This window comes from Melozone crissalis, unplaced genomic scaffold (assembly GCF_028551555.1).
Source record: "Melozone crissalis strain CALT ecotype California unplaced genomic scaffold, PUWL_Pcris_2 ptg000033l_1, whole genome shotgun sequence".
NCBI classification, from domain to species: domain Eukaryota; kingdom Metazoa; phylum Chordata; class Aves; order Passeriformes; family Passerellidae; genus Melozone; species Melozone crissalis.
The window spans coordinates 9,630,085-9,642,469 of record NW_026535811.1 but is presented as its reverse complement, the minus strand read 5'-3'; the positions used below and the strand labels follow the sequence as shown (position 1 = coordinate 9,642,469).

The window sequence follows — 12,385 nt, the reverse complement described above, 5'->3', positions numbered from 1 at the left end:
ATTCTGTACTGTTCTGTCAATGTTTTCCTTAGGATAATCTTCCTCTCCTGCCCTTCTGAAAAACCACTCAAACAAGGAGTTTATCTGACCTGCTCTCTTACACACAAAAATATTACATTAGGTGAAGTCACACTAGCCAATTCATTTCCAATCACTACTCTTTGCAATAACTGTAATACTGCTACATAAAATAAGCCTATTAAAGTCCCTTTTAAAATAAAAATTTCTAAGGTGTTCCCTAAAGAAAGATGGAACAGAAACAATGGTTTCCAAAAGAAAAAAAAAAAACCAAAACCTGTTGGTATTTTCATAACAATTACAGGTTTGATAAGTTGGAAGAACAGAAGTCTGCTGTCAAAAGATAAAAAAGAAGTTTATTTCAAAAAGAAAGGTCACACCACAGCAACTATATTGTTCTTTAGAAAAACAGCCTGCTTAACTTCCAGAAAGGGATGATGATGGGAAAAAATGTGTAAAACCGCAGCGAGAATTTTCCAGTAGCAATGCAGCACTTCAAATGTGGGTGTGTGGTAAATCAAACAAATAGCAGTGAAAAGTATGATCCAGTTCTCAGTGAATCATCAAAACCAGTTGTCTGTAGACAGACCAAACATCAGGGGCCTTATCAGCTAAGCAATCTGTCCCAAGAATTAAATTCCTGTGCAGAGCAGTGGAAACCAGGCACTACTTTCCCTGCTCAAATTAAGTGTTCCCTCAGTGATTTGTGAACAAGAGAACATCACCTATTGAACAGGAATGTTAATTTTGCTATTGATGGTTTTCACTGTATTACAAATTGGAGTTTGGTAGTTTTAAAGTGCAGCCTTTGCTTACCTCTATAACTTATTACAATGTGGCTACAGCAAAATTTTAGATTTCTAGGATTAAGTGACCACTAAATCTGCATTATCTCCAAAACTTGGTATGACTTACTAGCCCCAAATGGCTTAAAAATATGTAGCAAATCACACCTAGGGAAGAGCTGAAGCTAAAAGGTGAGATGAATATATAAACTCTGATCAAAAAAAAGGAAAAATACAAAACTGACCTACCAACCAAGAAAATATAAAATCAGACATAAATTTTCACCTGTTTCTCTGCTGCCTAAAATAAGCAAGGAATTATAAGGCAAAGACTGCAACTTTATGGTTGCAACACTGCACACAAATCAAAGCCCCTAAAATTTCACTTCCCAATGCAATTTTAACTCAGTTCGAATTTGCAAGTAAAGAAGTTAAAAATATACTCTGTTATTCTGCCTCTTAAGTAGTACAAACACTGAAGCATGAATGTGGGAATCATAACTAATTTTATTAGCTTATATGAATTCAAGATCTCAAAGAGACCATTGCATTAAATATCCAAGCAACTTTATAATACCAGTTAATAGCAATTTGTTTATTCTGTTTATGAACCCACTGCTGCCCCTTTACTGTCTCTGGTTGTTGCAGCTACATATGGAAATAATGTTGAGAATGTGGAGATATGGTCTGTTCAATCCTAATTTTTTTAAAGCTAATTTTATTTAGATGAAACACAGAACTTTTTACTTTTTGGTTTTACACAATGATAAATGTGGTATGATAACTCTATTGTCATCCATTGGTTAAATAATAACACTATAGCAAAGATTTGGAAGTCTGCCTCCCATGCTTGGGAATAGTGACTATCACTAGCCTTCCATTCTTCAATTTTTAAGAACTACTAAATTCAGTCTAGGCCTTTTTGCACACCTATGATGAAGAAAGTTTGTGACTAGTCCAGAACAAAACTTGCTTCATTAGAATGGTAACCCAGCTTAGAGAAAAGCTTAGGTTTTTATGTTCCTGCCTTGCCTTTCAAAGATATTTTTTTCTATATCAAAAAACCTAAAACATATTTAATTGATGCAATTTTGTGAGAACAAAACTGTGGTGACATAACTGTCACCCTTGACTGATGCAGAAACCAATAGGAAAACATGCAAAAAAATTAGATTAGTGACTTAGTTGACAAAGATCACTGAAATCTTCTCTCAGAATTAAGTACAGTAACTTCTTCTTCAAAAAAAAAAAATAGGTCTTCTCTAAAGATCACCTTGTTAAAGCAAAGTTTTAACAGATTAACTGACTTGCTTTGTTCTATCTAGAGCAGCTTTTGAGAATTCCCTGCCACAAGTGCCAGAAGTCAGTTAATTAGTAAATATAAAGGTGCATGAAACCTTTACATTTTCATGTAAAAGGCAGTTAGAAAAGTCTCCTAAGGCATTGGTTTTATACTTTTTACTCAAACATTAACACAGCAATTTCCTTTAAAAGGAATTAAGTCAATGCACACCCTACACCTTTGGGTGCTGGCATCGGTTCCATTGGAAATCTCACCCAGAGAGCTCCCAAAGCTGTGCCAGAGGCACCACTGCAGTCTGCTTTAAAGCTCTTCAGGTCAACAGCACTGATAACCAGCACTAATTACCAGTACTAATTAATTTTTTTTAAATTATTAATTACTAATTATCAGTGGGAAAGGCAGAGCCAGGGACAGACATCCGTCCCCAGGAGCTGCCAGCTCTGCTCTACGTGTGGCCACAGGTGGTGACCCTGGCGCTGCAGGAGCCAGAGGAGAAAGACAAAAGAAACTGAAAGCTGCAGTGACAGAAGGCATCCACAACTCAAGCCCCATGAAAGCGACTTTCACCGGCAGCTCTTGGAAACATGACTCACTTTCCTCCTCTGGTTTGATTCCTGCTGTACCCAGAAGACATCAAGAGGAGGCACATGAGCATTTCTACCAAGTTAGAGGTTATGACCCTTTTATTGCCATTTTTGGAAACTGCAGCACCTGACTCAAAGAGTTATGATATGGGCTGATAGCTGCAAACCTCGGTAGCATTTCCACTATTCAAATTCACAGTGATCTTCAAGCAGAAGTAATTAAGTATTAACAACATGAAATTCACCCATTCTATTGCTTAGGATAACCAATAACTTTAACCCCTGCGGTACTCCATAAATCATGAGGGTTTTAAGTTAAACTTCCTTTTATATCATGGTTAAGCAACATTTATTTCATTGAGTAAAGTGTTACACACAAAAAAAGGAAAAAAAAACCAGTATTAGATAATTATATTACTGTAAATTCCAGAATGTACTGCTGTAAGGAATTCAAAACAAATTACTACAGCAGCCCTTTAAATAAAAATGAGAAACAATGCAATAGCTATTAAATATCATCCACAGCAACAAAAAAAATTAAGCAAAGCTGAGTTACAGACACAAACTTCTGAAAATTTGCTCTAATATTGGAAGATGACTGAAAACTTCAATGAAAATTTTGTCTGGAATGTGAAACTTTATACATGTATTTAATGGAAGATGTTAACTTTTACAATTGAAACAATTCTAATTGCACTGTCCATCATTTAATTACACTTAATTTTTTATTTTGATTTTTAGTATGCAGCATGAGTTATTCCACAGTGAAGTTAGGTAAAACAGCACAAAGATTTGGCCACAGCACTCTAGAACGTGCTAAGTCATGCTGTTAAACACAACCACTGAGAAAAAGTGGTTTCCTTTTCATCTGTTTTATGAAATAGGTCCTAACAAGGAAGAGTGTTCTGAGTTACAAAAATGTAGAAAGGCAAGTGGAATATTAAACTTCCCTTCCTGCTAATGTAAAAGATCAGGCTCTGATCTAAAAACCTTAGAAATTTTTTAAAATCAAAATGCTTTGCAGCAGGCCTACATATGTCAAAAAGAATATTTGTTGGACATAAATATACTCTATAAAAAACCCTCCTGAAAAACAAAGATACTACAAGAAAGAAATTACCTGGAGTGTCTTGTACTGATCTTGATGTGGAAGCACTTTTTCTTTTTTTTCCTTCAAAAAATCCATTTCTAGCGCACTATGTTTTTCCAGCAAATATTCCAATTCCTATAAAGTTTGTAAAATAAAACACTTGAAATTACAAACATCTGCAAATTGTGAAAATACAGATTCATTAAACCATTCAAACTAATTTAATTTCTGATAACTGTGATATTTGCTCTAATAATTATCCCAGAGATAAAGGGTTGTGCAAGAAAAATCTGACTGCAGTCTTTTAATTGGCACAGTATTTTACAAGTGTGAGGTACTTAAAACCCAAGGCATGTCTCATGTATAAGGAATGACCCATGTGAAGTGGCCAAGGTGCCCTTAATAACATCCTCTAACTCCTTCTGAACCCTGAAGGGTTCAGGCAGCTGGACCTGTTGTCCCAGGTCCCTTCCAACTGGAACCATTCTATTCTGTTCCAATTATTTTTTATATTTTTAGTATCTTGCTCTGCCTTTCTGCTCTTGAAAAGCAGCATTTTAAATGTACTGTCAGCAAATGTTTTCACTGAAAAGGCAGGAATCCTATGACATTTATGCATGTATGTAATGATCTCTATCTACATCTCCAAAATGAATAAAATCTTAAAATATTCTGGGATCTTGCAGAGAGCCACTCTGGAAGCCTGCCCAATATCAAGCTATGGAGAGAAAGGAGAATAACACCACTGACAATAAACTTCAAAATTATTTGCTATACAAAGAGCTAAAGATTTTTATTTTTCCTTAAAGCAGCCATTGCTGTTGCACATTGCTGGCACCCTTTCAGTTGCTCAAGAGCAATTATTTCTGCAAGCCATGCAGGAAGCCAGTATAGAAACAAATGACCTGCCAGGTCAGTGCACAGCTATTCAAACAAAGGCACGACTGGGAGGGTCATGAGGAGGACAGAAAGAGCAGGTCTTCTTAGTTCAGCCCTGCTTTTGGATGGAATAGTCAAAACAGTTTCAGAGACTTCACTGGTGAGACAGAAACAGACAGTGGAGCACCAATCTAAAGCCTCTCTCTCAACCTGTCTCCTCTTCCAGTTATTCACCCTCATTTTCATTTCCAAAAAGCTGATTTCTCCTCCCCCAGCACAGCTTGAGGCCTCCCAAGAAACAATATTAAGAATAACAGAAGTTAAACTCACCCTCCCATGCCTCAGTGACCTTTTGCTAACTCTAGATGTGTAACTGCAGGCACAGCCCTGCTTGGTGCTTATATTGTATTCAGGTCAGAAGGAATATGAAGAATTTAGCTACTAGAACTCCCACTCCAAAAAAATCAAAACAAAGCTCATGCTGAGAAAACTTGCATCTTCTTTTCTTTCCTGACAGTTTACAAAAATTCAGCCTAAAATAGACACCAGATCTAAAAAAAAAAGTATTTCAGCTAAACTGAGTGGTGTGCCCAGTTCTGGCCAGTCTCTAGAGAGCATCCAGAAAAGGACAATGGAGACTGGGAAGGGTTTGGAGCACAAATCTGATGAGAAGAGGCTGAGGAAAAGCAAAGACTCAAGGGAACCTTATCTCCTGTAGCCAGGTGGGGCTCAGGCTCTGCTCCCAGGACAAAGGGACAGGACAAGAGGAAATGGCCTCAAGCATGCCAGGGGAGGTTCGGGTTGGACATCAGGAGGAATTTCTTCATGGAAAAGGGAGGCAGGCCCAGGGAGGTGGTGGAGTGCCCATCCCTGGATGTGGCACTCAATGCTCTGTGCTGGTGACAAGGTGGAGATCTGGCACAGGTTGAACTTGATAGTTTTGGAAGTCTTGGAAGTCTTTGATTCTAAATTTGGCCAGTTTCTCTGGAATTTGGCTAATTTCTATGAAAAAAATGAATTTCAAATAAATTTTAAACTTCTGCCAGCTCCACCTATATTTAATTCCTATATAAATGCCAAATGTTTCCCTTCAAAATGACTATTCATACCTTTTTGATTTTTAGCTTTTCTTCTTCAGCACTGCAGAGCTTGATTTCGAGGTTTGCAACAGCTTGTTGAAGGCAGCTCTTGGGTTCATTTGTTCTCTTTGTCTCAACATCAGCTAAAGTCTTGTCTTCAACTGCATTTGAAGAGGCAACTGGAACATCTGCTTGAGCCTAGTTCAGAGGAGAAAAGTGGAACTGAATCATCTCTCTCAATGCCTCAGGGAAACAACCTCTCCTTGGATTAGTCATTTCATGTATTCACCGAGTGCACGCTGCAATCAGTGGTCACAGAGAGGGAATACAAAGGGTTTGTGCTAAAATAAATATCTAAAATAAATATCTCATCCTTAGGCTAGACTAACAGACTAAAAGAAATCCAGACATCTCTAAACATTTCGTGACTGCTGTTTCAGTAACTGTGGAAGTACAGAAAACAGGTGAAGGACTGATAGTAAGCCCACACTTTCAGAAAAGAACACAAATAAATTTGTTTAAGATGTTTAAAACATTTTGTAGTATAGATAACAAAATTCAAAACTTTATTTCTCCCCTTTAAAAAAATAAAGGAAGGGGCAAAAACTTGTTCTTTTCACCAGAAAAGAACTCCAAGGAAAGAACTAGTACATTAATTCAGCTGCCACTTTTTCAACAACCTGAGAGCCAAGCATGTGGCTTTGAGATTTGGGTGGTGAAGGGAACATCTCAGTGTCTTCATTAAAGAGAGGTTTGACTGATCTGACCTCATCCACCCCCTAGCACCTTTTATTCCAAACATACATTTAGATAATGCATGGTCTTTCCCATAAAAATCTCTCAAATTATTCAAATAAAGTAACAAACAAAGCTGAGATCTTGACTGAACATGAATATACAAGATACAGCAGACAAAACAGACAGAGAGAAAACTGCAGTTTGTGCTCTGAATTCTCCTGTAAGAAGGAAAGGGGAGCCATATGTGCCAATTCCATTTCTGAGTACTACTCAGGATCAGAATCTGGCACCACCAAAAACTGTGAGTATGGAACCTGTAACAGGGAAGGATTTTTTTTACCTGAAACCTCAAGAGGCTCTGGAGATAGAATTATAAAATACAGTTCTACTAACACCACCCTCTAATAGGTATTAGAATATTTTATTTTAGTTTTCTGCCCATTTTTTTCCTTTTGCTTACTCCTTAGTGCAAAGCCATCTCCATTTCAAAATAATGTTAAAGGACCTGCTCTCAACTCCCTTCAGCAGGACTTGCTAATAAAGTTTTTTAATCTGGACTATTTCCTGCATTGCAGAGAATTTACAGAATGATGGGTCTCTCAGTGGCTGAACAGAACAAGATGAGAAAAACTGAAACATGAACCACAACTAGAATTTGCACACGCACTTAGTCTGAAGTAACAAAGAGTATTTTTTAATTTTCTGTTGGATTACCTAACTAAATTACTTTATAGTTTTAAAAAATACCCCTAAGCCTTAGTGTTCTGGAATAACCCAAGTGCTCTTTCCAGAGAACACAAAAGCTGAAATTGCTGGCCTAGCTCAAACGAGAAAGGTTGAAGGTTATTCACTGTTCGCCAAAATTTAAAAAGGCAGGATCTGTGGTGGCTGAAGAAAATCACTTTTTGATCAGACTTCCAGTAAAAGAAATTTACTTATCAAAACTTTGTCAAAGAGCCAGATGAAGAGCCTTCAACACAGAAAATTACTGTGCCTGGCATCAGTCAAAAAAGAAAACAAATACTCCTCCCTCTCAAGAAAAAAAACCCATAATTTTTGGATTTATACATTTTTTTGATATCATTTGTATCTGGGCACATCTCTTCTTTACTTTGTATAGGCTTTCCACAGAACAATTGCCTGGGTACAAATACAAAATGGTAACTTATTAATTAATTAATTCACAATTTGTGCCACAGACTTGCTGGAAGTGTGAACATACAGATGCCCCTCAAAAGAAAATTATAAGGCTCAGTTAAACCAAAACCTTTATTTTGTGAATTTTGTTTAAATAGCTCTAAAGAAATGCATTTAAATGATCAGAAAATCTGACTTAATAATGAAATTCAGCTTTCACCAGGAGCAGCCTTAAGACTTGATAAAGTCTACCTGAAAAAGAAAAAAAATCAAGGAAGTGCTGGAAAAGGAGGGCTGACAAATAGCCCAAAACACTGATTGCTACAGAGTGAGAAAGAGCCTTTTCTAATTGAAGTATGTGCTACCCCACATCCTGAAACAAGGAAGTTTACAATGAATTAACATGTCCAAATGGGGGTCACTGCAATTAATGGCAGTAAAAAATTCAGTAGGGTTAATCTATTTAAGTCTCATCTGCAGAAGCTGTTGTGATTCTGATAGAATTCCTATGATAATCTCCAGGCAGAAAGGCTTTTTCTCTCCTTGCTCACCTAGTTGTTTAGTTAAAAACTAAATATTTTCACACCCCAGAAAGAAATAAAGCTCAGTTCTCAGCAGCAGAGATTAAGAAGCCACAACTAGACAACCAAAAAAAAATCTACTTTAAAAGTAATGGGGAAAAAACAAAGTAAAGCAATTTAACCCCCCTAAAATTCATATAAATATAATTAGGTAAAGATTAAATGTTAATTATTTAATCACAGAATGGTTTGGATTGGAAGGGACCTTGAACATCATCTTAGCCCAATGCTCTTGCATGGGCAGGGATGGGATTCCTTTCACTAGACCAGATTGCTCAGAGCCCCATCCTTGAAAATCCTAAAAACATAGTTGAGCAAACATACAAGTATGACAAGCTTTAACAGTAGCCAGTTTTTTTGAGACAACCTACCTGCTGATAATTCCTTCATGCATGGAAAGAAATGAGCATGGAAATCACCACCAGCATGCCTTTAACTTTTATTAACTCCAATACATTTATCTCTCTTCTCAGTTCAGATCAAAGTAGTACGGTTCCTATCAGTTATAGCTTTCATAAACAATCTAAAAACCATTTTACTTCAAAGTCTGCATCACAGAAATCCAAGGACCTTTTGACCTTAAAAAGCATTTCAACCTAAATGCGCACAAAAAAGACACAACACTAATATTTAATACATTGAGTTCTCACACTGAAGATCAAAAATTTACCTGTTCTTCAGGAACAGCTGGATTCATCACATTCTTGCCTGTTTGAATAACTGCTGCCACGTTGTCACTTGACAAAATGAAAGGGTCAGAAGGAAGCAGGCAGGAAGAAGGCACAGAGTGCTCCAGGAGAACATCAGCAGACCTATGGACTTCGGGTACTGGAAACAGAAAACACACACAATATGGAGAAACACCCAAAAATTAGTTTTGTTCCTGGAGTCCATGCCTAGAAAAACCCATCACAAGTCTAGTCATACCAATGTAAGCTTATGTACCTCTTATAATTCAACTTCACTGAAAAGTAATTCACTTAAAGTGCCTGTGATTTTCAGTAGTATCAATTTAAGGACAATCAAAATCATAATAAATTTAGACTTACACAATAAATTCAGTCACAATAAATTCAGACTTTTAATTTACACAGAGGTTTTACAAGACAGCAGCTCTCAAAAGGATCAGTTTTAACTCTGTCTCTTTTGATTCACACAGTCTTACAGCTTCAGCATGATCTTTAATCAGTTTCAATCAACAGGAAAAGTATACTCATAATTTCCCAAGTTTTATACATTTTAAATTAAAAAAATCCACAACCGTCTTAGAAGCCACATACAAACAGCTTGCCAAGACACACAATAAAACAGCTTTATATTTTTTAAGAGATAAAAAGACAACAAAGTAAATAACTCTCTAGCTAATAAACTTGAAGTGGAATCAACTCTGGACCTAGAGCTCTTCTATCCCAAATTACAGTTATGCTATAAAAACCTTCAATCAGCATTACCAGCCCAGCACAACAGAAAATCTTGGTTTTAAAAAAGACATAAACTAAACAAATTAAATAAAAAGAAAGAACAAGAGAAAGTTTTGCATACATTTTTAATTTAACAGCGAAGTCCTGCAAACTTTGACACCGTCGTCTCCAGGTGTGTCTTTGCAATAGGGAAAAAAGCACAACCAAAGTGTTTCAGAAAAAGCAGCTCCCACTATTATTACAACTCTGGCAACATGTAAAAGATGCCACTAGCCAGGCTCAGCCTCTGGATATCTCTTCTTCACACAGTACAAAACAGAGTATATAAATGGCTTCAAGGCATTTGAAAAACACACTAATCCCTGAATCCAGGCATTCTCTATCCCATCTTCTTCAGGTGCCAGTTCTAGGATTCAGGTATAACACAGAGGAACATGCAAACCACATCGAATGAAAAGAAAGAAAATACATCATGAGGCAGAAAAGTATCAGTAAGGTAACTGCAATGATAGTAGATCTGGACGTGGCCAAAAAAATTGGGAAAAAAAAAATCACAGTCCAGCAGAAGATGGAAACTTGGCTAAAAAGCCTAGAGGAGAGTATTTCAGCAAACAGAACAGGAACCAGTTTAGGTAACTGCATTTTAATAGTTAACTCTTCTCCAGAGCTGGAAATGGGACTTTTTTGGCTTTCCTTTAAATATCTTAAGATAAAACTGCCCTCCCATTCCAAATGTCTCCTTTCAAAGGCAATTTCCTATAATAATTACCTACTCTATTAGTTCAAGAGGCAGTGAAGTGACATAGAAGATGATCTCTTTGTATCTAAACAAACCTTAAATCTTCAGCTTGATGCTATCGCTTAATGGCCAGAGTCTCAGTTTTGAATCAATTTCCACCTGATTGAAAAACAGCTAAAATAATATACCAGGCAATTTCTGACCATGATCCTTGTGATGAGAGCGCTCAACCTTTGGTGAGGATTACCATGGCACAGGCATAGTTCACATATAAATAATTTATCACAAAAGTAAAAACAGCCATGGAGACTGGGCACATATGAGGAGTGTAGACTTGCTGAGATAAGAGCTTTGGGTATTCACATATTTTGGGGTGTCCAATCCTAGCAATAAAAATCCATTTTTCAGGCAGTAGAGTTTTATGTGGAATCTTCTACAATCAGGTGGAGCTTTCAGTATTTTAATTATAGTAATGAATGCTTTGCATCTTGAAGGGGAGAAAAAAACAAACCAGAAAGAAAATCCTCACTCCTTAAGTTGTCAAAATGAAGCCTAGGAAATGAGGAGCAACCACTGGTGAGCATTTCTGAACATTTTGGTATAAAGTTTTCAACTAAACACATGACCTTGCAGAAGACAAGAAAATGTGGCAACTCTCCAAGGTATCAAACATCTTTTTTTACAAAACCTTCTTTTCACTTTTCAGCAATGCTAAAGATTCATAAATTAGACATTCCTAGAACTGCATGTGCTATGTCTGTAATTCAAGCTCTCTTAATTCATTCCTCTTGTGTATATACTGGTGAAATTGCGTTTAATTCAGCTCAAAATTCGCTTATAAAGAGAACTCCTAAATCGTTCCTGCTTACCATGCCTTAGCTACCATAATGGAACAGCTTCACAACCCCTGAAACAAAAACTTGCCTCTGTTGGAACTACCAGACCTGACTTCAACAGGCTAAGTCTGATGAATTTTCAAATAAATTTATTGTTCAATGATCAGAGCTGCAGCACTGTAGAGAAAAGAAGCATTCACACAATTACAGGTATATCAAAAGTCATACACCTGAAAAGGCTGAAATAAGATGCAGATATAAGTTATTGCCAGAATTCTACTTTAAAAATATTTAATAATTTCTGAAGACCAGGCTCCCCAATATTAAGAATTTTCTGTCATAATTTTCTATGTAAGAACTGCCAGAACCATGCAGTTTGTTAATAGCAGCAGAGATCAGGGACAGCCTGCAATTTTCCTTTGCTAATGCAAGGAAAATTCTGTCTTTATGCTGGTAATGAAGCTTAAACAATTATTAAAATTCCGTATGGGATCAGAAATTCTGAAAACAAAGCCAAATGGATGAAGATGAGCTGTTAAATCAACATTCCAATTGAGTCTTATCCTTTGTGCTGTGTTTCAGAATGAAGACATCAAATATCAAATGTATCACATGGGTAACATTTACTAACTGAATGTTAGTTATATCTAGCAATTAAGAAGTAATATGACAGCAGAACTCTGAGCAAAAGACCATATAATAATAATTTGACATATTTTTGTAGAATGTTGCAAACTACTTGTAGCACAATTCCCCTACATGTAGGTTTCAGCTGTTTAACGTAAAAACACCCTCAGAAACAAAATTAAATTTCCTTCCTCAACTCCTCTTTCTTGATTTTATAATTCAAGAACACTTTCAGCTATACACTGAAAACTCAATCCCTGAACATTTTCATTAAAAGTAGCATTTGGGATTTGGGTAGAAAGTTTGAGTTTAAAACTGATTTTGTGACCACAGTGGGAAAAACCACTCTGTTGCACTCTCAAGCTGATTTCTGGTAACTCTTCCCCACATTTTATTCCTCCAAGGCCAAACTATTCTAGAAGAAATGGAATTGCATCTACTATCCTAACATTTTAAATCAACAGCCATGTGGTCCATACTACCAAAAAAATAGTAAGAAGCCCAAGACCAATTTCAAGGGCAAAAATTGCAATAAAGTCACTATTGAGGCCTTAGAAATAATTTCTGA

General features: G+C 36.5%; 1 protein-coding gene across 2 annotated transcripts in view; it reads right to left on the bottom strand.

The window, feature by feature from the left end:
• Positions 1–12,385, bottom strand: part of CCDC91 (coiled-coil domain containing 91) — a 110,301-nt gene that overhangs the window by 75,696 nt on the left and 22,220 nt on the right. For both annotated transcript variants that reach the window (XM_054282149.1, XM_054282148.1), the window contains exons 4-6: positions 8,865–9,022; positions 5,769–5,936; positions 3,811–3,915 (exon numbers count right to left, since the gene is read on the bottom strand). In XM_054282149.1, coding sequence (XP_054138124.1) covers positions 3,811–3,915; positions 5,769–5,936; positions 8,865–9,022 — 431 coding nt within the window. The remainder of the gene's footprint in view (positions 1–3,810; positions 3,916–5,768; positions 5,937–8,864; positions 9,023–12,385) is intronic.